Source organism: Dermacentor silvarum, chromosome 8 (genome assembly GCF_013339745.2).
Source record: "Dermacentor silvarum isolate Dsil-2018 chromosome 8, BIME_Dsil_1.4, whole genome shotgun sequence".
NCBI classification, from domain to species: Eukaryota; Metazoa; Arthropoda; class Arachnida; order Ixodida; family Ixodidae; genus Dermacentor; species Dermacentor silvarum.
In genome coordinates this window covers 112,523,162-112,550,861 of record NC_051161.1, presented here as the reverse complement: position 1 = coordinate 112,550,861, position 27,700 = coordinate 112,523,162, and the positions used below count along the sequence as shown (strand labels likewise).

Below are 27,700 nucleotides of genomic sequence, written 5' to 3'. Positions count from 1 at the left end.
AGGAAATTTCACAGAAGTAGGCACTGAAATACAACCTGCAAAAGCTTTTTATTTGCTTAAAAAATGATGATTCCCAGCAACAGCTCTCCATGAACATCTAAGCAACTATAAATATGGCAACAAAGATAGGTTGACAGGTCCTTATACCATGCTTTATTATACTTTCTAAATTCACACACTTCTCTGCCCTGTGTTTTCTTGTGCTAATCGATGCCGAATAACAAAACCACAGAGCACATCTAACAGGCACAGTTGAGAAAGCGTCGCCTCTAAGCATTATGGCCTTCAGAAACAAAAATGATTTTGAGTTGTCTCGTGAGGTAAGCAAATGCCGCAAATGGTTGGTAGAAGCCACTTCTGCACGTTAATTTTATTTAATCTCGGCACTAGGAAATCAAAATCAAAGATGGTTGTGCTGGGCAAGACACACTCATGCACGCTGAGTTGTTGCTGTCAGATTTTCTATGTACAGAAAAAAAAAAAAAAGCTCTCAACACACTACACAGGAAAGGCAATTCCAGCGTGGTTTCCAGATTTCATGTTTCCAGAAGTGCTCCGTCTGGTCGCAGCGTAACAGAGGCAGCACTGCTGCCCTTTGGATGATGAAGCTTGTGTTGCTCTCAACGCAAGAGACCGAGGAAAAAAAAAATGTATAGAGAACATAAAAACAGAAGCTGTGCACCCGGTAAATGGGACTGTCTGTGCAGCAGGAACTTCGGGTGGCGTGTGTGTAAACGTTGAAGAGCACAGAGATGCCAATCACAGCTGCCTCAGCTTGGCAAGGCGTTGCGTCAGCTCGTCCTGCGAGACAAGACAAAATGAACGAATACATCAGCCAACACTAATATAAACAAGATGTGAGGAAATGAATAAAAGCAAGGGCAGTGGACTACTCTGTCTGTTGAACAGGAGCCAAGCGTCATCAGTAAAAGAAATTGCATTATACACTGAGAAGTGTTAGCAAAAACAAGCTCTAGTTTCTTTCCTTTTCTTAGGTTCGAGAGAAACTGTCTTAACGCATTCTTATGAATTGCCCTCTTTATGAATTAAAGAGACTGCTTTGAGATCAATGCTGAACCGTCTGAATTGTCTTTTTAATCTAGGAAAAGTGGATGAACCACGGAATGATCGACAAATGCAAACTAGACTTCTGAAAGCTTTTATAGGTTCCTTATTGGACAGTGACATTGTTTTCAAGTATTGATACCTATCTTATTTACCGAGGTACGGCCTATAACTTTCTTCCCCGGACTTTTCATAGGGTGCGGGCCTTACACGAGGCAGGCTTATGGGTACTCAGTGAAGCCTCGAACTACGCTCAGACAGCTATGCAGAATAACACAAGCACTGGTGGCTGGGTATGAACACTTATATTCAGTCGTTCTCGTCATTTCTACTGCCCTTGTTTTTCAACAAGTTCTCCTCACTGGCATTCTCCCAAAAATAGTGGTCCTCCATGCTCTCCATTATTGTTCGAGATTCCTGTTACATTAAAGCTCTTGACAACAGTCTCAAACGACAGCGTACTTGTCAACTTGCTCCCAATACAGCTAGCGACTGCAGCGGAACCTCAGCACAGCCGATACCATTAGAGCATGCTGGATCTATGCTGCATGATCACGATCAGGCAGGATACGGTGACGATGGTGATGCCATCGCTGGCATGACAGTAACCAGTGCCATCTAGTAGTAGCTTGCAGCAATTACCGAACGCGCAGCGTGCGTGATGCTTAATGAAACTTTTCCCCAAAAATTTTCGCGTTCCAAAGTGGGATTGTGGGCCTTCTGCAAGAGCTGGTCTTACGTGAGTAAATATGGTCTCATCGTTTCTGTTTTCTATGTTTCTATGTTTATGTTCAATTGCATGTATAATTGCTTGTACATTTATTCAACATGTATTTCTGAGAATGCATAACTTGTATTTGCTCAAGATTTCTGTACTGTGCATGAATCCCTACATTTGAAATTCATTCCTTGTACATTCCATCATTTTCTTGAATTGCTTGTTTTCAATTGCTTAATTCAAATTCTTAATTATAAATACATAATACAGTGGGCAAACAGTAGTTTAGTTTTGACTAGGCATGCGCAACGGCCACCTGCCTTCATAATTGCGTAGTCGCCATCCATGATTGCATCAGTAGCGTCCGCGGTTTCGTCCGCAGTGGTTGTGGCAAACAGTTGTTTCGTTTTCACTTGGTGTGGACATCGGTTGCATGCCTTCAAAACTACCTAGTCGCCATCTATTATTGCGCCGATAGCAATCGCGGTTTTGTCCGCAGTTATTGTAGCAAACTCTAGTTTTGTTTTGCCTGAGTGCGTGCATTCGCCGCATGCCTTCAGAACCACAAGGTTGTCGTCCATGATCACGTCGACGGTGGCCACGGTTTTGTCCGGAGCGGTTGCAGCAAACAGTTTGGTTATGACTCGGTGCAAAGCTGTCAAGGATCAAGAGCACCGGCTCCATCGCAATGTACCGATGGTCTGTTAGCAACTGGCTCACTGGTGAAAAACTAATCGGGATGTGTGTGCGGTAGTGAAAAGCGTGTCTCAGATGAAGGCGTGCGCTGCGCAGCGCTGCGAAGGAAGTTGAGAGGCCTTTGCCACTGCGAGAGCCAGTCACAAGATGACGAGAATTGCAGCTCCGACACTGCTTTTGTGCAGAATAGAAACAGGATTTGCTCATTCATTCAGTAAATAAATGCGTGCTGACGTAGTAAGCATCTGTTCATTGTTTTTTGATACCCTCGATAATTGAGCATTTGGTTAATTTGGCCATTTTTTTTGATCCAGTGAAATCCTAATTAATGAGGTTTCACTGTATACTACATTATTTTACAGGAAGATGGGAGCGGGTACCTTCGATAGCATGAAAACAAATTTTTTATTATATAACTCTAAGTAGGCACGTGCAATGCATCTGTACTTGTTATGGACTAGTGCTCTCTAGCATACCACGATGCCTGCAGGCATTGTGGTAATGCCCATCGCGGAATGTCCTTCACCTGCAACATCTGTACTACAGGTCCCGGGTCTCACTCGGGTGCATGTTGCGGTAGTGTATCGGCCATCGTTCTATCCCGAAATGTTGTAATAGGCATGCGATACGTTGCACTGAGGTGTGACATGAGCATGCAGCGGGCTGGCATGCTCATGTGAGGCCTCATGGACGGGCATCGCTGCGGAGAATTGGCCCATTGAACCTATACTCCCAAAAAAAGCATTCTTATTGTGGTTGGATTCTTTTGCACAGTCGCCCCCATCCCCCTTCGTTGCACTTCCAAGTGCACCCTCGCTGAGCACAAAAGTGTGCCCCTCGCTACTGAGAAGCTGGCTTTCCCGCACAGCTTAAATGTCCGGTGGATGAGCGTGCTTTACGTGCAAAATTTCGCCAACAGCACAAGACCACCACCAAATTTAGCACCCAATCTGGTACATATTCTTAGATTAGATAGAAAAAAATTAAAAAAAAAAACGCTAAGAAACCAGTCTGCTCCTGCAAAGCCACAAATATATTAAATTTGTTTCAAATATAAAATATTCAAAATTTTTGAATACATAGATTTTGAATCGAATACGAATATTAAAATGTAATATTTGATGCTATTAGAAATTTTCAAATGTTTGTACACCCACAGCGAAAACACTTTACCATCTGCGATGCCACACTGATGTATCGGCACTGACAATGCAGCATATTTTTTAACCAACAATTTGCCGTATTATGGCATTAAAGATTTTTGCTACATGTGATTGTGAAGCCTTGTCTACCCTATAAAAAATGAAGCTTAGAAATGGATGTCTGGCTTTCCCCAAAATTTTAACAGCGGAGCTGTTTAAGCTTTTGGTTAGGCCATGGAGTGTTAGCAGAAAGCTGCGCCTGGCGATGACGTCACCGCGCGTTGCCTAGCAAAGCCTCACACAGCTGGTGCGAGGCTTTGCTAGGCGACGCACGTGACGTCATCGCTTGGCAAGGTTACCACCCTTTCCCAGGTTACCTTTGCCACAGCGCAAGGCGCGGTTGAGGTATCCGGCGTTCGTCGGCCACGCCTCGCGCCGGACTATAGAGTGCTGCGCTCTTGCTGGCATGGCGTCCCAGTGCTGAGCACGCTCGCACGTCAACGTTACGTCGGACTATAAAGTGGCCTTTAGAAGACTGCGCGCCGACCCCGAGTATCGGGACGATAGTCGAGGTCGGCTAAGTTTGGCTAAGAACCAGCCAAGCCAAACCAAGTTAAGCAAAGGCAAGCAAAGTTAAAGCTAGCTTCCGGGCCACCAGCTTCATTTGCCCAGTCTTCGCACCACTTAGTGCGAAGCTGTCCCTAATTTCTTCCCACCAAATCAATAAAAGCAGATTTGCAAAAGAATGCTTTGCTTCTCTAAACTAAATCAGCATTGCTCCCAGTGTCCCTTTGACATGTACTGATGATGAATCCCTGACACAGATGTCACACAGCTTAATTACTGGCTAGCCAGTTAAGCAGCAGTGCTGACTCGATGCATGCTAATCAGTCAGGATGTACAGCCAGTTTCAGTTACTCAAACGAATAATTGAACTTCTGTAAGCATTGACTTCTTATAGCTCCTAACAAACAGATGTCCCCCCCCCCCCCCCCCCTCCGAGTGGTGCATTTAAGAGCCCTAAATTTCAAGGGTCTGTGATAAAATACAGTTAGTGACTGCAACACCATGCACACACCGATTGAACACTATGGTCCACTGTTAATGGGAACATCTAACCAGTAGTAAAGCCAATATACCTGGAACATTTCTTTGCCTTTATCAAGAAGTGGATGAAATAAGCAACTGGATGAGCAGCAGTCATCAATATGAAAAGGAATGCCTAATTTCTTTCAAATACCCTTAGGGGCTAAACACACATGCCCTCCATAAAAGTGTTCAGTGATACGAAATGTTCAAGAGGAAAACTTATTGTTATGTGTCAAGTTCCTAGATTTGAACCCACGGACCACGAGTTATTGTCGTAAAAAAATATATTCACTGTTCCCTTTCATATTGATGACGACTGTACATTTACACATGAAAAAGTTAATCTGAGGGACTTTAAGCCCAATCCCAGTGATAATCGATGAAAAGATACAAACAGCACTCCTTTTAGCTGTGGGCAATAATGTGTGTAGTTGTGAAGTGTAAATGTCTGATGCGCAATGGCCTCGCGCTAGACTAAAACAAGCCTCAATTTGCACTTGACGACCATCCTAATGAATGCGCTCTGCTGCTTTTGGACTTGACATCATCTTCATTGGGAATTGTGTGATTAGACAGCGCCACAGAACTTCAGATGATTGTACCACAAATGTCTTCTTCCTATCTTGTACCCCTTCATGTATGCATGCGGTTCATGTTGGTCACCAAGTTCCCCGTTCGTGCTCTTTGGGAAAATTATTATTAGCATGGGAAAATTATTATTTGGCTAGACCACCTTTCTAACTGTTCATAAATCAGCCAAAAGTAAGGCTCTGGCATGCGCACCTGTTCTGTAGAGGCTGTTGTAGATTGGCCGATGGTGTTGTTGACACCCTGGGGCAGCTCCATGTTCAACTCCAGGCTGCAGAGAAGTAAAAACCGGGCACGATATCATTACTGTTATAATTAAGTAGAGGAGAATGTACAAACAAAACTTAAGCCGCCAACACAGAATAGAGATCAGTTTATCACAAATGCCACCAACAAAAGGCATCACTTGAAGTTCACAGAAAAAACAAATCGCCATAATGAATAGGAAAACGAGAGACAAAACTATTATAGAGGGGCAACACAAAAGAAATCCTCTCCTGACAACACAAATGGTGACGTCAACGGTGTTGCGAATAAAGTGCATGGTTCGATTTTATCCAACCAAGCACTTAGAAGGCAATGTTGATGTCTGATGATAACATATGTGCTTGCACTCTTCAGATGGCAACCTTTGGCAAATAATGATGTAGTATATCAACACACAAAAAGTTTCGTAAGGAATCTATGAGGGAAGTTGTCGTATCAGCGCTTTGGCCCGTAGATGTCGACATGTCAGGTGCCGAGTTACGTGAAATCTTGCGAGACAAAAACAATTATTTTTCTGAAATACATTATAACCTCGTTGATACAATCCTGTTTGCCATGATTTCCCAGAGTCAACATTCGTAATCGCAAACATGTGACTCAAAACAATATATCTTCGTATTTATCGGTTCATGCCATTCCCAGAAAACACAATTTTTCAGCACCAACGATCAGTACATTGCCAAACTGTGATCGCCTGATACATTTTCCGGCCGCTAGATCCCATGTGAACAAGAAAAGGCTCTCTATTGATGGTTTGAAACGCCACTTTTGAGACCTTCCGTGCCACTCACGGACATACTGTGCTATCGGACGTGAAGGAGGAGAACAATATTTTAGCTTTCTAAGCAGTTCGCTTTTTTCCCGCAAGGCGGTGATTTTTAAACGCGCTCTGAAGTTTCGCAATCCTCAAAGAATGAAAAAATGGCCGCCCGCTATCGATGGTTTGAAACGCCGCTTTTGAGACCTTCCGTGCCACTCATGGACACACTACACCATTGGACGTGAAAGAGGAGAAACTATATTTTTGTTTTCTAAGCAGTTCGCTTTTTTCCCACCAAGCGGTGATCTTTAAATGCACTACGAAGTTTCGCGATCGTCAAAGCAGAACGCAAAAATGTTCGACTCCGGAAACGGCGCGTGCGATTTGGGAGATCGCAGATATCACGATTCCGCTGCCTCTGCGGCTGATATTATGGATACATTGAATAGCAGCGAGTCAGAGGACGGTGACTTTTCGTCAGACTTTGAGTCCTGAAAGCGACGACGACGCAAACCAGCCCGGCACGTCCAACTGTAGTGCTTGCAGTGAACATTTTTGTAGCGGAAACTCCGTTCAATGAAAAATTTAAATTTTTTTGGAGATAGTGCCTAATAGACGGCAATACATTTAGTATATCTTATAATTTTTGTAACATTTTTTTCTTAGTAGATAGAAGCGTGTCTTTACAAACTTTGTTCAATTTTATCGCACAATCTTAATTTTAACAATTTATCTTTTTTATGACATACATCTTGTTAATAAAACTTTTATGCAGGAAAAGTGCGTTCATTTTGCTTTCTGTTAATGTATTACATTAAATATGGAGTGCAGTAGTTCCTTCAGAAAAAAAAAAGAAAACATCAGCTGTAACATACAAAAGACACCTATTTTCCCCATGGTAGGGAAAGAGTTAAGTGACGATAACCCAAATGTGCCGCCATTCCCTGCTGCAGGTAGCGCGAAGTGAGCGTCTTGTTTCACTCTGGCATCATCGTATTTCGGCATCGTCCGCCAACTAGATTTTGTTTTGCACTGTCTTAGAAAATACGGAATAGGAAGACGCCAAAGCGTGCCTTGTGCTGCTTGGGCCTCACCAGCTTGACGTGCGTCAGCGTCTCGTGTGGCAACGATGCTTGCTGAGCGGGCAAGTCAAAACTTCTCGCCAAAATGCTTCACCTGAAGCTGCTGACCAAGACCTAATTCGAGGAGCCTGAATGTAAGCTTTCTGAAGCTGCGCAAAAAACGCCAAAGCCCGTCTCAGGTCGCCTTAGCCCTACTAGCTCGACGCACGTTGACCTCTCGTGCTGCAACAATTGACGCAACACTTAGATGTTAACTAGAATCAAGTTTGATGAATATTTTAGTGACTTTGGGTTGTATGTTTTCCCGGTTAGTATGTGTTTCTTTTGTTTAGTTTTTTTTTCTAAAAAATGATGAGTGAGGTACTACTCTACTTGGGCTCAAATTTAGAGGCGTGGACTTGCATGAGAGTATATGGTAAGCTGATGCAACGTCAAACATCATCAAATCTGACAATCACTGATTGTGCTATAGTCGGCGACAGGTCGAAAATGCAGTGGCAAGTGTCCCACAAAGTTCACATGATCACCTTCTCCTATTTCACACCCATCGTATCCATGTCCTCACATTCACTTTCATCAGACCCTTCCTTATAGCAAAGCTCCTCACCTTGAAGGTGGTAATTTTTGTGTTTCAGGCGACATATCTTTTTTTTTTCAAATTTGTATTGATGTTGTTTTTTACCATGATGGTGTAATCTAACAATCTTGTCATGTTTTCTTTTTCTTTACTTTTTTTTCCCCAGTAAACTTCATTTAATGTTCTTCTTTGCTGTTAGCTGCTGCTAGCAATGCACGGGAACAAAGTTTCATCAGGAGACATATCGCCTTTTTCCCTAGCAGAAGGGATCAATCAACCCATTCAACCTTTCATGGTACATCTCGACAGTGGTGCGCATCCGTGCATAAAAACGGGGAGGGAGCATTGACGAGGAGAGGCTTCGTGCGCAAGGCTGGTTAAATGTTTCTTCTAATGCCCCTTAAATGACTCGTTTGTGCGGCGTGTCTTGCTAATTTTATCTGAACAACTAGGTCTCCTACTCTTTGTTTCACCAATGGCATTTGTAAACAACTTATTTCTCTAGGTGCAGAGGGATAAATCCCTGCCACGTAACAAAACATAACCTCTGCCCTCTGCTTGCCTGCCAGACATTGCAACTCTTAATTTCGAAGGAGCCAGGAAACTGACCCCAGGCGAAGAGGTACGTCGCTGATACATAGACAGATGCTCACCCAGCCTCGTCTGCAACCTGCTGCATGAGGCCCTCGACCTCGTGCTGTGGGGCAGTGACCGTGGTGGTGGAGCTCATGGTGTCCTCCATGCAGGACGCCTGTACGTCCAGGTCCTCAAACTGCTTCTCAAACTTGTCCATCAGGCCAGAGATCTGCGCACCAGGCAGCAACGAAATGAAAGGTTGTGCTCGGGCTGGCTGGTTCTTGATTATGGATGTAAAGCTGTTGTTCGAACAAAGAGTTTCTTAGAACTGCCGGCACGGCTGTTCGTGCCGGCAGTTCAGCTAGCACAGGAATCACTGGCAATGCTAGAAGGATTCGCGTGAACTTAGTCTTCCTCACTTCAAATGTCATTGCAGCTTTAGAAATTGACAATGTTCAACAAAATATTGCACTATAAATGCGATAATTTGCAATGATTACCTGTGCGTGCAAAGACTAAATGAAAAAGAAAAATATGATTTCTTGAAAATATACAAAGACAAAGTAATAAATAATGCAACAATAACAAGCAAAGCTGCAAGCCCAAAGATCACATACTACCCATAATTCCCGTCGTAGTCGTGCAATTGCAGTGCCGGAGTTCTCTCTAGTAATGAACCACCCGGTTCTTTTTTGCTGGCTGCCAGCCACCAACCCAAAAAGTATCTCATTAACATGCACTCTGATAAGTGGGTCAAGATGACTGAACTTCAATCACGGGTCTTCATGATCCTGCCATGTCAAATGCATTTCATTTGTGTTTCCTGTAAGTTGCTTTTCTTTAATTAAGGGTTTGTCAATGTATATGTACAAGGTATTATGCCAAATCACATAGAGTTATCACTGAGATAATAATAGCAAGGCGTTGACTAGACTACAGCCTGACCGTCCACCATAGTTTACCCGAGTTTTTATCTTTCCCTTGTTCAACACAGCCTGCGAAAACAGTGTTATTCTTTATTGAATGTGCCAGACACAACACCCAGAAGCTCTACAGCTAGCTCAAGGTGTACAGCAAGGCTACCGAAAGCTGTGCTGTGGAAGTAAGACAGAGGAGTTAGAAACAAATTTGTTAATGCAATTTAAACCCCATGAGAGTTACAGTAAAACCTCGGTGATACGATCACGGCTGGTACGAATTTCGGTGTGATACGAATTTGTAACATTCCCCGGCTGAAATACATTGCTCTTAATACGAAAAACATCGGCTGTTTCGAACGCGTTACCGTGCTGCTGTGGAGCAAGAGCGGCGGCGGCGGCCGAGCCAGCGGAAGCGACCGGCACAGGCAAGCTGGTGCAGCGGGATTTGGGTGGGATCCATAGTCGCCAAGCAACCAGCTACGTCACGCGGCTGCGCAATCTCTCATTGGTCCCCACGTCGAGCGGACCAGACCACATCACAGCCTAGCTGATGCTTTGACCAGCGAGGACGGCAGCAGCCACAACGGCCAAAACGCTCCCTGCACTCGATGTGCTGAGGCGTTCAGTGGCGTGCGAAAAATTTGCGAGATCACGTGCGTGCACTTTTATGCCTTCCAGAAGGTGATCATTGACAATTTAGGCGAGAAGAAAATACACCCGAATAGTAGAACCCCGTTGATACTTTTTTCAAGGGACCGCGAAAAAAAAAGTCGCAGTTTCGCCCGAAAAGCGAAGCAACTATTGCGATAGCAAATTAGTAGACTGCTGTATGAAGTAAGGATAGTAGTTTTATCGACCGTATAAACTTGTAAGCAGAGGCATACTAACTGAATTAACAAGCACGGTGTCCATGGGCACACAGGTAAACACGAACCCATCTCAATCGATCACAATGTGATCACAATGATCACAAGGAAGCACGGCAGCAGCGGCTGTGTCTCGCTTCAACGCGAACTAAACGTCGAAAGCACAGCGCATACTTAGCTATCCGGCACTAGGCGCACTTTGTCAACATCGCAGATCGTTTTGAAGATGAGGCCCGTGCGGGCTCGCATTTTGCACACGTCACAGATTGCTTCCAAGATACCGCCATATGATGCGGCGGCCACGCACCCTCGCCATATCGGCAATGTGTCGGTCGCTTGTTGCAACATACAAGCTGGCTGCACCGCTAAATTTAGATGACCGCCACATTCAAACGCAACGTAAGATGCAGGAAAGTTACAGATTGGCGACATGTCAAAGGGAACTTAATACAGTAGAACCCCGCTGATACGCAAGAGCCGAGAAAAAGGAAAAAAATTGAGAAATGGGAGTAGTGTTAAACTGCACACAATATTATTTCAATTCTTACGTGTGAAAAAAAAGTCGTAGTTTTGCCCGAAAGCCGAAACATCGATAGCGATAGCAAATTAGTAGACAGCTATACAAAGTAAGGATAGTAGTTTTATCGTCCGTATAAACTTGCAAACATTCGCTTATTAACTATATTAACAAGCAAGCTGTGGGCGTCAGCGCCCACAGGCAAACATGAACACATCACACTCGATGAGCGTGGACACACACTGTCAAACCCTGGCATGACGAAGCGCCGCTGCAGAAGCGAGCGAAGTGACTTTCGTGCTGTTGTCTATTGCTTCAACGCAAACTGAGCGCCGAGAACCCACAGCACACACAAAGCTACGAGCCGCCGCCGCACCTACACTGCCTAGACTCTGCCCCCAACGCAGATCGCTTTCAAGATACGGCCCATGCGACCGCGCGCTGCCGCAATTGATGCCAGAGTACAATGCCGCCCGCTATCCCTCCCCCCTTCGCTCCCTCGCTGGTGCCTCGAGCGCAATGCAAAAAGGCACGCTTCCTCCCTGCTTTTCTTTTTGCATGCGCAAGATTTCGACGCGGTCGTCGGCTCCTCTCATACGCTTTCACTTGCACATACAGCATACGACGCGTGGCGACGGCGTTATTGCCTTTGGACTTTATACGGATCATCTATGAGCCAAAACCAATTTTAGGGCCACAACGCGTTATAGACACCATCTTTAGATAGCAAATACGGATCTCTAGGGCCATACTTTTGCTGGCGGAAACCGAAAATATGTCATAGCAGTGTCGCCCCCGGCACTTTGGGCGGCCAATGCCATCGTCAAGCCACGAAGCCAAACGACATGAAAAGTCAAAATGGCCGCTCGGGCCGGCGCGGGGTGGCAGTTCGCAACGTATGATACGGGAATGGTCCCACAGTTGTGATGCAACAGAAGGTTACCAATGGATTGGGTTCTATGGGAGCTGCGCTGGGACCGGCCGAAAATGACGTAACAGCCGGGAAAACGCAGCACCCCGGAACGTGACAGCGGGGTTCTACTGTACATGGCAGTCAATGTAGGATTTAGGTCGGGACCGCAAAAACTCGCGCGACGTAGCAGCTGGGAAAACAGCAGTGAGGAAGGTATCAACGGGGTTCCACTATTTGGCATTTTTTCTCGTAAAAATAAATTCATTTTTTCTTGACTGTGTATGTTTCGATGATACGAATTTCGGGTGATATAAATATTTCACGTGACCCTGCGAGATTCGTATCACTGAGGTTCTACTGTATTCAAATCTAGCATTCGTAGATGCTTTGGCTAACTGTAATAAAAGTGTATAAATAACAGAAATGAATTAAGTTGAGCTTTTGCATTCACAGTGCACATTTAATAGGAAGTTTAAAGACAGTCGTATCCCAAGGCAAGATGATCTGATCATTACTGCTTCACTGCATAGCAAAGGCATAACAGCTAACTTCAATGCCCACCAAGAACCAAAATTATTTCTATAGCACAGCCTAACAGAAGCTCAAACTGACAGCAGGGATTCATTTTTTTTGTATATTTCAGATTTTCTTTATTTTGAATACATATAAGTAAAATCACAAGTCACTTATTCTTTTTTGGTGTTTTTCCTGGTGCTTCTTAAAAATTTACAAACAAACATTTCAAACTTTATTTGAATTGTTTATTTGAATTGAACATTTCGACTTTCTGTCGAGGCAGCAACAATTAAATAAGTACCAACCCATTTTTGGCCTAATTTTTTTTGCGATAACTGAAGGTTGTGGTCACTGAGACACTAGAGAAAATATTGGAAAGCCTCTGAGCACCCTACATAATTTACAATTATACCTTTTCTGCAAATCAGTTTTGGTTCAGTTTCCCAGGAGGTGTGTGTACTGCGAAGTAACGACACAGAAGGTGGTCCCGTGGGAGTGGAACACCGTGTCATTTTCACACTTGGTCCGGCTCACTCGGTCATCTGCTATATGCTGATACTCGTGTGTCCGAACGTCGCAGTGCAGTACACAAGCAAGAGAGCCAGAGCGAGTGCCATACTGTTCAGCTCCCACATTCGCTTACTAATTTAGCAAGCGTGGTGTCACGTGCCAAGAGAAAATCATGACCAGAGTTCACGCTATGACTGCGAGTGCTTGCAGTCACAACTCTAGCATTACGAGGAGCACCGGCAGGAGTGCTTATCTCAAAGCGCTCGCTCCATGCCCCTGCCACTGCCTTCACCATTTCAACTGCATTGCGCCTCCAAAACTCAGCAGACCATCATCAGCCTATTTTTATGTCCACTGCAGGACGAAGGCCTCTCCCAGCGATCTCCAATTACCCCTGTCTAGCGCTAGCTGAGGCGAATTTGCGTCTGATAATTTCCTAATTTCGTCCCCCTACCTAATTTTTTGCCGTCCTCGACAGCGCTTCCCTTCCCTTGACGCACGAGCAGTGGGAGATGGTGTTGACCAGCTCGGCACTGGAGGATCAGCGATCTTCAACCCCACTACTCTTGCACTTTCTTAGTTAAGGTCCTCAATTATTTGTTGCAATTCATCTCCAGTGTTGCTGAACAGCACAATGTCATCTGCAAACCGAAGGTTGCCGAGATATTCGCCGTTGATCCTTACTCCCAAGCCTTCCCAGTCTAATAGTTTGAATACTTCTTCTAAGCATGCAGTAAATAGCATTCGAGAAATTGTGTCTCCTTACCTGGCCCCTTTCTTGATAAGTACTTTTCTACTTTTCTTGCAGAGAACCAAGGTGGCTGTGGAATCTTTGTACATATTTTTTTTTCGAGATATTCACGTTATGCCTTCTGAACTCCTTGATTATACAATGCCTCCATGACTGCCGGTATCTCTCCGGAATCAAATGCCGTGTCATAATCTATGAAAGTAGAGAGGTTCATTGCACTCGCAGATTTCTCAGCGGATCACGTGACCTCGAACACAGCACGCAGGCTGAGCGACGAGTGACGAGGCTCGTCACTGTGCCTGGGCCAGCCCAGCAGCAACAATGCGCTTTGAGTGTTTGTATGATTGTTATCGCAATAGAATCGAAGTATACGGTTTAACTTCCAAAAGCAGTGCACGCTCTATGACTGGAGGGCTCTGGATTGATTCCGACTGCCTTGCGTTCCTCAACATGCAACATAAGCACAGCACCCGAGTGTTTAAACGCAGCTGTTTAAGCCGGCCGTAATGTGTGCCACCTGCCACTGCATTGCCTAGCAGCCACCTCGCGGAGCGTCGCGCGCTATGCTCGGGAGAGAGAAAGAGAAAATGAGAGCGAGAGAGAGTGCGCGCGTCGCACCCTATGCTCGGGAGAGAGAAGCAACCACTTCACGGAGCGTCGCGCACTATGCTTGGGAGAGGGAATGAGAAAATGAGAGCGAGAAAGAGTGCGCGCATCGCACGCTATGCTCGAGAGAGAGAAAATAAGAGCGAGAGAGAGCCAGAGAGAAACAGCATCAACGGCAATGGCAGCACCAACGAGGCAATGCGCAGAGGTGCTGCTGACGCCATCCGCGCTTCTCCATTTCCCTGCATTAGCACTGAACGCTCGCGGTGTCCGTGACTGCAGCAGGTGTCTGTGGCAGTGTCTCGACCAAGCTCCCACCAGCTGCACGCTACTGCGCATGCGCCATGACGTCATCCTAGCGCGTCGTCTGCTGCGCGCCGCCTGTACACTGTGCATAGCTTTCGCCCCACTTTCCCTACGTGTGCGTGGACTGCAAGTGCTTCGCGAGGCGTTCCCCGATGCCATGAACCACGAGGAAATGCTTATGCACTTCGTATAACTTAGCATCACTCCGTATAGCCAGGACCAGCTAGGAACTGATCAGCTGCGCTGTGTCTTTAGCCTTGCACCACTAGTGCAAGCTACCCCGATTTTTTAGCATTCTGCCCCCACCGAAATGTAGTCCCAGAAACCACAAATCAAATCTGCAACCTCATGATCCGCAGGAAAGCACGATATTCCCTGAGCCACAGCCGCAGAAAATTAGAGGATATTAGTCAGTCCGGGAACCTTATGGAATACAGACGCAAAAGGGTACAGGTGAAGTGGCCTGCCAAGCTATTCAATCCACGGGTTCCACTACCTACCTTATTGTAGATCTGCGTAGTGCACATCAAGCACAAGATCAATAAAAGACGAAAAGAGTGCTAAGAGCTAACCGAGTAGACGAATCTAAAACGTTGCCAAGTTGCACAAACTATGTTGTTAGCTACGCAACATCCTAGTCAGCGTGCCCACCTTTTCCAGGTTCATGCTTTTCATTGCCGCGTCCATTGACTTGACGACACCAGCCATGGAGGTGGTGACTTTCTTCGTGGTGACAGCAGTCTGCACACGACTCGCCACGGCATCGACCCGCGATGCCATGCGAAGGTAGTTGAGTGCCTGGTTCTTCTGCCGGATTGAGTTTTCCGCATGGATCCGTGCACCTTCGAGATTGTTCTTTTGAATCGCCTGCACGAACCAAGTGCACAGGGGGTAATGGATGACAGCCTCTTTGGGTACTACCAGACTGCACAGCAAAATCGAAGACTTGAGGTGCCAAAAAGCCAGAGAGTTTGCTAATGTTTCATGTGAGTGAGTGCAGCAACCTTTTATGCGCAACTTGCACCGGGTCTTTCAAATGCATTGAAAAAGTACTCGACATTAAATTTCGATTTCTCTCTTTCTTTTCCTTTGCATTATATGAAAGTACAAACCTGAACAATTTACTGGTAAGGGGCAGAGCACCCTAGATAATTTACTCGGAAGCTTATTCTTATGGACTAGTTAAGGTTAAGTTGACTAAGAGGCAGAAGCGTCGTGATGCCCTGATACAGTGGATGGCTCTGTTCCTGTGGTCGCTGTCCTGCCACACGTGAGTGCAGCCGAAAGAAATACGTACAGCACTTGCTATTTTATGAGAAACAACATCATACCTAGCTTTACTTCTACACAACTACAGCAAATTTCATCTATGTCATAAAGTCACGATAATGTCAATAATGTCAGATGCCACTGTGAGACAACTATAGTGTAAAATTAAAATATCTTGCAAGTGTTCCACAAGTTTTATGGTTGCCAAGTTCGGCCTGTTTAAGTGCAAGAAGCTTGTGGCAGAGTTTGTACAACTCCAAAATCTGTATCACTACTCCTTTAACCTTCTAACACACATATAGCACCCCAGTAATTGAATGCAGTGCATTACAACAAACTTGGATGGGCTAACCTAGTGACACTTAGAGTGAGTACCCTTCATCGCAGCCAGTGTCACTTTGCCAGTATGCTGCTAGACGAGAAAGGAAAGTGTCATTTGGAACTGATGGCAGTGTCGACCAGGCAGTCAGGCAGCACATTATTTACTTATTTTAGCAAATATTTGCAAAATAACATTAACACGATCAATTCTGAGGACCATACGACATTGCATCCAACACCTAAATGAAGTGCTGCGCATATTGAAGTCCTGAGAGTGGTGAAGCATCGGCCCACAAAAAACAACACGGATTTCGTTGGCAGAGGAAGAAAGGCTGTTTTCACAAGCAGGGACACTTAGAACACTGTAAATCACAACAATACTGGTTTCAGAATCAGCACTGACTGTCCACCGAGTATTACTTACGTACATTTGAAGCACTAACCTCGGGGCTGCGCACTTTGACGCAGCAAAGCGAGTTTAATGGTGGAACACGTAGGCAAGTGCATTCTACAGCAAGTTTCATTTAACCTCTCGGTGTCAAGGCCTGCAAATGACAATAACAGCGAAGTGCACTCGCTCAAAGTGCCACTAAGTTTACCCGTCTGACAGGGGTATTAATCGTGGCCTTCATGATAGCCGTGGCTTTTGGATATGTGAAATCCTGTTCCATTGTGCTGCTTACACTAGCCTGTGGATTTGTAACCTTGCAACCCCCCCCCCCCCCTTGTTATGCTCTTACTGGGCACGTCAACTCTGCTGGCTTGCCTATGCCCTGTCAGTCCACATGACAATGTCAAAGATGTCAATTAACTGCCAACACAATGTGCTATGGTGAAACAGGGACAAGATAAAGGTGAAGCAGACACACCAAATATTTTTCTGCACTTTTGGTGCCATTAAGATGTTTTAGTTTTAATTACTTCTCAAGCGAATGCATAACTTATTACATCCTGCATGCACTGTTCATGCATGGTAGTTCACAATGGCCAGACAGTGTCCATTGCAACTGCCAAATGTCCACAGTAAGAGAGTCACAGAAATGACTTGCCTTCTTCAGCTTGGACTTTTCCACCTTCTCTTCCTTTTCACACTTTTTCGCATTCCTCTCAAGCTCCTTGGCTGCAAACTTGAGGTTGAACAGGTGCTCTGTGCTCAGTTTGTCAAGGAAATGGTGCTAGAGCACTAGAGAGTCGTCATAGCATTGAAGTATTCACAAGCACAGTTTACGATTTTATGACTCAACATACTGCAGTCTGTAGCGGACATGCATGTAAAGAACTGCATTTTCATAATTTTGTGATTGATGAGTTACATTTTTAAACAGTACCTCGGACCTATTACAACTGCTTCCCTTTGGTAATAAATTGCCAGTTACATTCTCAAAAGGGCACTTAAAGTAAGTTTCAAGTCAATGTGGACAGTTACAATACCATTCCAGAAACTTTGCAGCACTTGTTGCGTGCCAAAGATTTAGTTCCAGAGAAAATCGTGAATGACGGGGATGTATTCTTCTGGTGCAATTCAAAAAGCCCACCAAGAGCGAGGTGGTGTGATGCTGCATACGTCATCCCTGGCCTTATTTATGATCTTATGATTTACGCAGTGAATGAGTAAAACAGTGCCAGAGAACCGACGCTATGGGTTTTCGCGTAAAACGCGGCCAGAAACCGAGCGAAGATATCACATGGATGCAGCATTTTCTGCGGCTTGCAGTTAGTGCGAGCTTTGCGAGTGAGGAAAACTAGCACAGCACTATGTGATACCAAAACCAGCAAAACATGAGAGCGCAGGCAGCACTGGGTTGAGCAAAAACAAAACGCTTTCATCATTCACGTTGTCGTCAAGGGTAACGTCAATGAGTAATTTTTTCTGAGAATCACGAGAGAATTGGACAAGTAGCATAGTCTTCAGTCTTATAATGCCATGCAATGATCAGTGGTTGAGTACTAGTGACACATTTATAATGAGGCACTCTAATGTCACCAGGTCTAGTACTTGAAAGTTCTGATAGAGTCTTAAGTTGGGTCCTACATTTAACTCAATTTCTCGCTTCCTAAAAGCTGTTCATGATATATCGATGTTTTATTTAGACGTTTCGAGAAGTAGTCTATCACTTTAACTTAATATTTGTCTTTGTGTCCTTTTAATGTGAACAAGCTGCGACCAGCAACACAACATTGAGCGCACCTACCTCGTGGCAAACAATGGTGCAAGTGAGAGTACTTAATTGTAACAAAACCAGAGTGGAAGCATGAAGAAGTGTCATACATGCACATGTCTACACATGTGCATTAGCCTGAGCAACCAGAATTTTTTTCCATTATCATTCACAGTGATAGTGCAGGTTAGGAAGACCATGGACAAGCTTGCGGGAGAATAAAACACACCAAATGGCAGAGAGATTTGTAGGGTTGCCACCTTTACCGCGGAAAGAAAGGTGGGGTGGAGTGCCGACGCATGTTTTTCGTGATAAGTACCACGGCCGCTGGATAAAAAAAAGGTGCAGCCTGCCGCGTGCATCGAAAACGGTGTGATCTGCCGCGGCGCCACGCGCCGGGGTCTGTTGTCTGGCATCGACATAGCAAATGCGTCAGGAACGCGCTTGGAACGCCGTCGCTGCGTGCAAGCCGAAGCGTTCCATCCCCCTCAGCTAGTGCCGTTCGGCACAGCCAAGCGGCCGACAATGCAACTACAGGCCGTCACGTTCGCTCCCATAGCAGCGCGCCCGACGCGGCAGGCCGCACCTTTTTTCATCCAGCGGCCGTGTAAGTACTGTACGGGGGAAAAAAAAGGCAATATTCTGAGTACTGATTTTACATGGCAAATTTATTGCAGAGCTTTATATAAAACTTGGTAGACACTTAAGTTTCAAAAAAGAAAAAAAAAAAAAACCAAAAACCAGCAGGTAAGGCCAACAGAACGCTGCACACCGTTTCTATAGGGTTGTGGGAAGCATGAGAATGAAAAATTAATGCATGTTCATTTTGCTCATGCGGCCAAAACTGTTTGTGCCAGCTGATGCGATAAGCACCAACAGCTGCCGAGAAGACGTATTGAAGAGAAGCAGTTGTGCATGGACTCCTAAGAGAAAGTCTAGAAGAAAGAATGAGAAAGTGAAAGAAAGAACTGCTAAGTCTCACAACTTTGCATAAAACTACAGTTTCAAGACAGTGAACAGTTTGAGGCTGGCTGCTTCAACTGCGGTCATCGACATGCTTCGAGGCAGAATTGCCCAGTGTGTGGAAAGACGTGCTTGATGCACACCAAGAGGGGACATTTCAGCCAGTTATGTCGCAGTAGCCGTTTCTTGCAGTTGCTGGTGCCACATTGCCAATAAGCGCCCAGGTCTTCCAGCTTAATGAACTTATAGTTAATGTTAATGAACTTATACCTGTTAATGAACTTATAGTCTAGGCAGCCAATTAGGTGCACCAGTCTCTGATTCAACCAGGCTTTTATGTCGATGTTCAAGCGAATGGGAAACACCTATCCTCTTTGTCAATCCCAGATGCTCGGCTTCCATTCTGCCAAATGACCTGTTCTTGCCGTGCTCAGGTACTCAAAGAACAACCCCTCTGAACTTTGTCCATCATGAAGACAGTGATGAATGTTTAGCTCAGTATTATTGCTAGTTGCATCGCAGGGAGCTTACACATACACTACACTACGGCAGTTTATGCTTGGTGGCATCACTAAGGGTGCTGCTATGTCTGCAGAAGAAGTGTTCAGTCATTTGTTGCAAGGGGCCACATTGGAGCTGGCAATGCCAACACATAACCAGCTTGTGCAATTTTTATGGCTGGACAAAGTAGAACCTCAGTGTGACCATTAGGCAGCAGCTATTTTCCTGCTCGGTTTCTGAAACAGCTTCTAAGGCCTTCTGCTATGACTTGTTGCTATGGTGACCTTATGAGTAGTAGCAAGCAACATTGGGAAATAGCTTATGCTGTTAACTGGCTCTTCACAACTGCTTTGGTGCCCCTCCTCTTTTCCCCAAAGTGGTTTTAAACAATTCTAGTATATGGCATTGAATTTATTCCACAACAAAGTTATGAAAAAGACCAGGCGTAAAAGCTGCGAGCTGAAGTTTGAGGGGAACCTGGCCACCTCATACAGCGGGCAGCTTCATAGAGGCTGAATGAAAGCACACACTTTCACAAAGTCATACTAAATGATACAAAAGCCCCTGGCAGATTACGTAAACAAAACTATTCTGGAAGCATTTCACACAACATTTTTCAACAGATATAAGTCAGTGTGGCCTCCTAAATAGGACTGTAGTGTGTACAAGATGGACAATGGAAGTGTGCATTTGCTTCTATTTAACTGGTTCTGGTTCCCATTAGCCTTAGAGAAGCCGGTTAATAACCCTTTGGGTTCACTTTTATGACAACGATAATGTTTAGAATATCAAACATAGAATGAAGTTTGGCAATAATAAAAATAATAGGTCCACAGAAATAAGCCTGTAGTGGGATTCTTTACCACTACTGTTGGCGCCTTACAGCCATTAAGAGTGTTGAATCGTTTAGAAAATCTCCATGCCGAACTGAAGCAACTAGAAAGGTTATGTAAGGTAGGTTGTTGGTGGTTATGTGGTAAGTTATGTTGGTGTGGCCTTCAGATGGGTGGGCAAATGGACCACGTCAAAAGCTTCAAAGTTACAACAGCTACTACTATAAGATAAATCAGTAAGAAGGAAGAGTCCCTGCTTCACATAAAACTTGGAAACAGGAAGTCACTTCTAAAAAGGCCTACAAAGGCTTGCGCATGTGTTGCGATGAGGCTAAACAGCTGAATGCAAGAAGCAAACGCTGGGCGGGGGAGGAGGGGGGGAGGAGAGGCTTATTACTCTAAGCAGATGTTGGTGGCTGATCCCCACACCTACATGAGGGCAAATGTTCTTACTCACTAATAGTTAGTGCGACTTCAAGGGAAACAATGGTCTCCGAGAGAATTTGCAACTTATTCGCCATTTCAAGAAATTGTCACATGCCCACATTATCAATGCTCAGCCGTTGTGAGTTCTTGCTTTCAAGAATAAAGCTATCAGAAGTGCAAGCTTTCTTCAAATGCTTGCAGTTGCCCCAAAACACAGCTGCCAACCCATACTAGTCGTGACATTCACAGATGCTTTCAGACAAAATCGGGCAGACAATGAGTATTGCTGCGGAGTCGTACCTAAAAAGATAGCTGACAACTGCTGTGAAGTCCAAAGCCGATGCACTTTAAGCTAATTGACACATGTAGTTTTGAATACAGTAGAACCTTGCTATAATGAAACAGGCTATAACGAAGCAAGTTTAAGTACTCCTTGAAGTTTTTCCTAGAAAACCATGTATTTTGAACATCGGTTTAACAAAGTAGGATTCCCTTGTCAATGTATAGAACGAACTATATTTGTCTGACCACAAAAAATACCCCCTCTTGCACACAGAATATATCACTTTCCGCGAGGTTTGGCACAGATTCAGTGGACAAGTTCAAAACTCCTGCATCACCGCGCTGAATACGCTGTTGAGCAACCATGTTCTTTCTCACCATAGCACGTAAGCAGAAGCTCATTATTGCAATAATGGCCTTTCGAATGCGTCACTCGACCGCGTCACTGTTTTGCCGGTTTTACGATGCTATAGACGAGCCAAGTGTAAAGCGAGAATGGAAGACCACCACAGTGGAACAAAAAACACCTATCGTAATGAGTTGCGTCAGGTGCTAAGAAGTCACATGTGGAAACACGCTGAAGATTCCATAGTTGTTTTATCAAAATTTCATTGCAATAGTGGCCCTGTATTGGTTCAGCGGGCTGTAAAGTCATCACAGTCGTCTATGCATGTTTAAAGTTGTGCACCCTATTGTGCATAATTTCAGTAAAGACAATAATGCATATAACAAAGTCATTTTGGTTCTCCCTTCAACTTCATTATAATGAGGTTTTAGTGTACATGCAAGTGGAAGTTATAACAGGGTTCGTACAGGTTTACAAGTAAAAAATTCAACGATATTCCAGGACTTTCCAGGACCTGTCACAGGCTTTTCAAGGACTCAAAGCAGCATCCAAAGTAGGATTTCTTTACTCTAACATTTCCAAAAATGACTAGTTTTATTGCACTTACAATAAATAACTGTATATCACAATTATAATAAAAATGTCTAGCCTTGATAACTTCTCAAGATCACAACACAAAATGAACGCTTACAACAGCGGCTGAGATTTCTCCTGTATAGGGTGAGTAAAGTTCACCAAAAATATTCAAAACAAAAAGAAATAAATGTATATCCCAATGATGTTAATGTCTACCCTTGATCACTTTTGCAAGTTCACAATACAAAAAAAAAAAAGTTCACGAAAATGCTCCCAACAGCTACACTGACTTCTCCAGTATTAACTGGGCAAGTTTACCAAACATTTCCAAACCATTCGGTGTAGTCTTGGTACACATCCATTATATTATAACAAATAGACGTATATTGCAATTTCGCAAAACATGCCTTGTCTTGATTATTTCTCAAGTCTGCAATATTAAAAGTTAACACAAAGAACACTCACAACAGCTGCTCAGGCTGCTGCAGTAATAGCTGGGTTGGTTCATCAAACATTGCCGAAACATTCAGCATACCGTATGTTCCGGTGTATAAGACGCATTTTCCCCCCCTTAATTATCCGTCGGTGTGTCTTATAGAATGGTGCGACCTATGTACATTTTTTTTTTAAGAGGGGGGGGGGGGGGGGAATTGCCGTCATAATCGGATCCGACGTTATGGCCTCGCAAAGCGCGCTGGTTGACTTAATTGCTACGGGTTCTGTGCGCGCTATCGAGGTGCCGGGTGTTAGTGGTCAAGTTCCAAAATGTCGTGCGAGAAGGATGAAGCAGCAACGCAAGCGGCGGTAGGCCGACTGCAAGTCGATCGACCCCGAAGTCGTCGCATCTGCACATAGCTGTCAAGATACGGTGCGCGCCGCTGCGCAAACTACGCAGTTGCTACAAGAGTACAGGCAGCCCCCCGCCCCTCCCTCCCGGGCTGCCTTCCCGCTTTCCCCCCTTGTGCGTGATTTGGCTCACTGTCGCACGCTTTCACTCGCACATACAGCATACGGCGCGGGGACGATGTTATCGCCCTTGGACTTTACAGGAACATCACGGCGATCACAACGGCAGAAATGCACCTGGAGTGGAAATAAATAGCACCCATACGCTTGCGCGTGACCCGCGTTCTCGGAGCTAAATGTCACTAACTTTTTTAATTCGCTTACCGAAAGAACAGGTGCGTCTTAATACACCGGTGCGACTTCTATACTTTTTTTTTCTCGGAAGAACTGCCGTTTTGAGGGGGGTGCGTCTTATACAAAGGTGCGAATTATAGACCGGAAAATACGATTATGTTATTGCACTTGTATTATCATAAATAATATTATAACAAACCTCCACCCAAAGGCATTGAGCATCAGTCATAAAGTTGCTGCACTATTGCTCTCTGTAGCTTCACTAGCTTCACCTCGCGTGCAAGAGTGAAAGTGGGAAGGCAAGCCGACGGGCGAAGAGTGAAACGAACGATAGGGTGAGGAAAGCAGTGGAAACACTGCCAGCTGAGCCAGCAGCGTAGCGCGGCACGGGTCTCTCGCTCCGTTCGCGGTTTGACGTGGCGAAGGCTTTCATTTTTTCTCGTGCAGTTCTGCAAAACGGAACCATGTGTGCTCGCGCCGGCGTATTGTTTCTGAAATGGGGAGTTTGTCAGATCAACGCCGATCTACCAGAGAAAGGAGGTCGCAATGTTGATATCAGAGTGCATTGCTCATGAAATTCAAGGATTTTCAAGGAAGGAAAAAAATTCCAGGACTTTCAAAGGCCTTGAAAACACACTTTTCAATTTCAAGGGTTTTCAAGGATTTCAGGGACCTGTACGCACCCTGTTATAACAATGCCAACAATTTCTAACCAGGAAAGCATTTTATATTTAACTAACAGAGTCAAACCAAGTTATAACGAACAGGCTTATGCCCTAAATAGAGTTCGACAGATCGTGTAATTCGATATATGCACACTTGCCCATAACGAATCTAAACAAGCTTTTTGTGATGCATTCCTTATAGAGTGATTTGTAGACAAGACTCAAGTGACGAATCCATTTAATGAAAATAAAACTATGTGCAGAAGGCAGCAATTATTGCCTCTGCCTTGAACTGTTCCTCAGTGTCACTATGTATAGCGTTCATGATGCACAAGATTGTGCAGGTCTGCTTCAATCCACTTCCCTCAATGTCAGCACAGTACCGGTGCAGCACATCCATTGCACAAAAAAAAACTCCCTGGAACACTGCGTTTTGCAAAATGTAAGCAACCAAAACACTGGAATCGGACGCCCCGAATTTGATATTCCCAATGTCCAGTTTATTACGAGGCACTGTATTTACTTGAATATAGGTCGAACACGAACATAGGCCGAACCCTATATATTGAACTGGCTAATAAATTAAAGAAATTATAATTCAAATATAGGTCGACCAATATATGACACCCATTTATTTACCTAAGCTTGGCTGTCAAATCTCGCTAGTCGACGCCACAAGCTACATCCTTGTTGGAACTACCTGAGAACTCTTCTTTGTCGGACGCGTCACAGGTGCCCTCGGCACACACCATAAATGATGTCATACCCAGTGCCATCTAGTGCATTGGATATAGTTTTTTTTTTAAGTCAGTCCAAATAGTCCACAGACTGAGTTAAGGGCAAGTGCGACAAAGGAACTTCGTTAGCTCAGTACTTTTGATAGCTTTGTTCACGAGTACATGTAGAGATTCTTTGGGCACGAATATAGGTTGATAGCTCAATCTTGGGTAACATTCGCGAAAAAAAAAAAAAGGTAGACCTATATTCGAATAAATATGGTAGTTATTGTGTATGAGTATCGGCACGCAAGTATTGTGTGCAATAATGAGAATAAATTGCTTTATCTGGGTTTGTTTGTAGCAACTTTGTTACACTTACACTTTTTGTTTAAGCTCATCTAAATGTGCTGCTCAGCACAAATGTGGAGCTTATGTTAATGCGTTGAATTGTCATAACTCACTATTTGGCTAATGGTATTAATGCCATGAAATCTACCTTTCTGGCAGCGTGCAAATTGCACTAGCAGTTAACACACTGGCACTTAATGTCATTAAAATGTAATCTGCAGGTTTCGGCCAATTGGCAGATGTGCACATAAAGTGTAGACCATCTTGTTTTGCTATCACAGAAAGAAAATTAAGCAGCAAGGACTAACACTGTACAACGACAAGCAGACAGGCCATACGGCTGCCTGTGTACTTAACCACCGTGGAACAAAAACTCTAAAAAGCGGGCTAAAGTAGCTCAGACAGGCTGGTCGACGTTTCGGCAAGTGCACTTATAATTGTCAAAGGCAGCGGTGTCATCCTTGGCGTGTTAGTTTTAACGGGTTAGTAGGGTGAGGTCACGTTGGAGCTGTTTGTAAATGAAGAAACCGTTTCTTCCTTTAACGAACCACCTCAGCTAGATATAGCAGAACAGTGAAGTCATCTCGAACGAACCTGAAACAACGCCCATGACATCGATAAAATGTTACGCCAATGATGCGAAGGCCCTTACAAGCTGCGAACACACTTGTTTAAAACTGTGATTTGTTCGGAACAGCGCCTGAAAAAAGAAACCGTCCGTAATCAAGACGCGCTACACAACAACGTTATTGGCAGAAACTTCCGATTGCAAAGGAATGACGTAAGCCCGCGATAGAAAGGATACTTTCCATGGCCGTAGCCATTTCTTCGGTGATGAGTAAATCCTAGGCTTTTCTTACGTTTCACAACACAGCAAAAATGGTGCCCCGCACAACACTTCAACAAAGACGATGTAATGAACGCGACTGCAAGCTTTTTCGCACACTTTGTAACATCCGAGAGGCGAAGCTGCGACAACTTGCTGTTTCCGTGGGCTCCACAAACATACGGCAGAAGCGGCTGAAATAACGACTTGCAATGGCTACGTAAGTGCCCTATTAGTTGGATAAAAGTAAATTTTTCAGCCAAATGTCGCCATATGTAATGTCTAGAACATGGCGGCCATGACGTTCAATGTCACCAATCTTTTTTGGGGGCACGCAGTGCGCAAAAGCGTAGCCTTCGAGATTTGTTTTCTACAATGCGGAAAGCGTTCTTTGGGCGCGGATTTGGACACCACCTATTCAATTTTGAACAAATGGCACTCGTCGACCAGCTCCAACGTTTTTAGATTACTAATCTACATTAGTAATCTAATTTAGATTACGTTTTTCAGATTACTAATCTAAAAACGTTGACCAGCTCTGATAGTGACGGATGAAGGCACTTGTTGCTAGTGGGACGATTGCCTTTCCGCGTAACTGCGGCGGCCTCCAGCAAGAACAAAAACAGCAGATCGGTTTTACGGTACACTTGAACGCCAGTACCCGTTGTAGTAAACTTCGTGTGGTGTATGGAGCATGACCGACTGATATTTTAGTTCCCTTTTAGGAAATGATAAGCTACCCTATCAAGGTACTGCACCAGTGGTGAAGTATGCCGCGCTTTCTAGGTGCCGAGTTGCGGTCCAGGTTACGTTCTGTCAGGATGGCTGAGCTCGTCAGTCGATTTGTTTTTCTCCGAGATGTAGATGACACGTTTCTCAGAACTATGATTCAACTAAGGCTGGGTAAAGTGCTACCGGAATTTGTTGTGTCTTCGGTGTGTGAGCAAGGACCAGCACGGCCGGATATCTAAAAGAAGTAGTTTCATCTTTCCGTTTCTTATCGGTACGCTTTTCTTTGCAATATATGACCGAGGTGTCACGTAAAAACTGTACAAGGACCTCATTGATGTGTTATTTCCTGTGCCATTGTACCGTGAATTATACTGTGTAGGCCCAGGAAAAGATGTTTTGAAACGCGTTAAAAGAATGCTCGCTGCGCCAGGGGTTAAAACCTTTTTTTTTCTTTCTTTTTTTTTTTTTTTAGCTGCACACAGGAACCTTACCCGTTAAAACATTGTTAGGAGATAGGGGTTTATTTGTTCCGTGGGGTACTAACTGTTTATTATGCAAAAAACCAGAGACCATTGAACACGTGTTTTTAGATTGCTGGAGCGGGGTGTTCTTCTGGGACATCTTACACAGAACTTTGAAAAAAGAGTTGCCATTAAATCCGCATGGAATCCGTTATCTCACGGTTGAAAACGACGATGACGTGCTTTTTGATATTGTCAAGTTCCTGGGCCTGCACAGCATATGGCGAAAGCGGACGGCTGCGCACAATGCAGATATTTATGCGAGACCCGTTCGCGAACATTTTTGCCAATCTGTGTCCCATTTTGTTGAAGTGCAGAAGGTGCACACGTTTGTACCGGAGTGGGTTCCAAGATTGGAACTTTTGTTGCACATGCCGAAATACTGATGACATGTTGTCAGCAAACAGCTTACGGTTCACCGATATATGGTCCTGTAGTCTGTTCTTCTGCGCTCGTAAGCTCTGTGACATGCGAGGCAATAAGGAAAAAAAAAAAAAAAAAAAGGATGGCCGAGCGGCCCAAGGCCGCAGGTCGCAGTCTGGTCTTCCAGGCGTGGGTTCGAATCCCACTTCTGACACAACGTTTTCTTTTTTTCTTCCCGGTGTATA

The 27,700-nt window shown here is 44.6% G+C and overlaps 1 protein-coding gene across 1 annotated transcript; it reads right to left on the bottom strand.

Annotated features, from left to right (window-relative positions):
• Positions 1-29: 29 nt before the first annotated feature.
• LOC119461618 (charged multivesicular body protein 1b-2) lies at positions 30-26,047 on the bottom strand. Its single transcript, XM_037722972.2, has 6 exons — positions 25,819-26,047; positions 17,105-17,202; positions 15,117-15,332; positions 8,638-8,789; positions 5,494-5,569; positions 30-801 (listed from the first exon to the last, which is right to left on the bottom strand). Exons 1-6 carry the CDS (start codon positions 25,835-25,837, stop codon positions 760-762), a joined length of 603 nt encoding a protein of 200 aa, XP_037578900.1. The 5' UTR covers positions 25,838-26,047; the 3' UTR covers positions 30-759.
• Between the last annotated feature and the right edge of the window lie 1,653 nt (positions 26,048-27,700).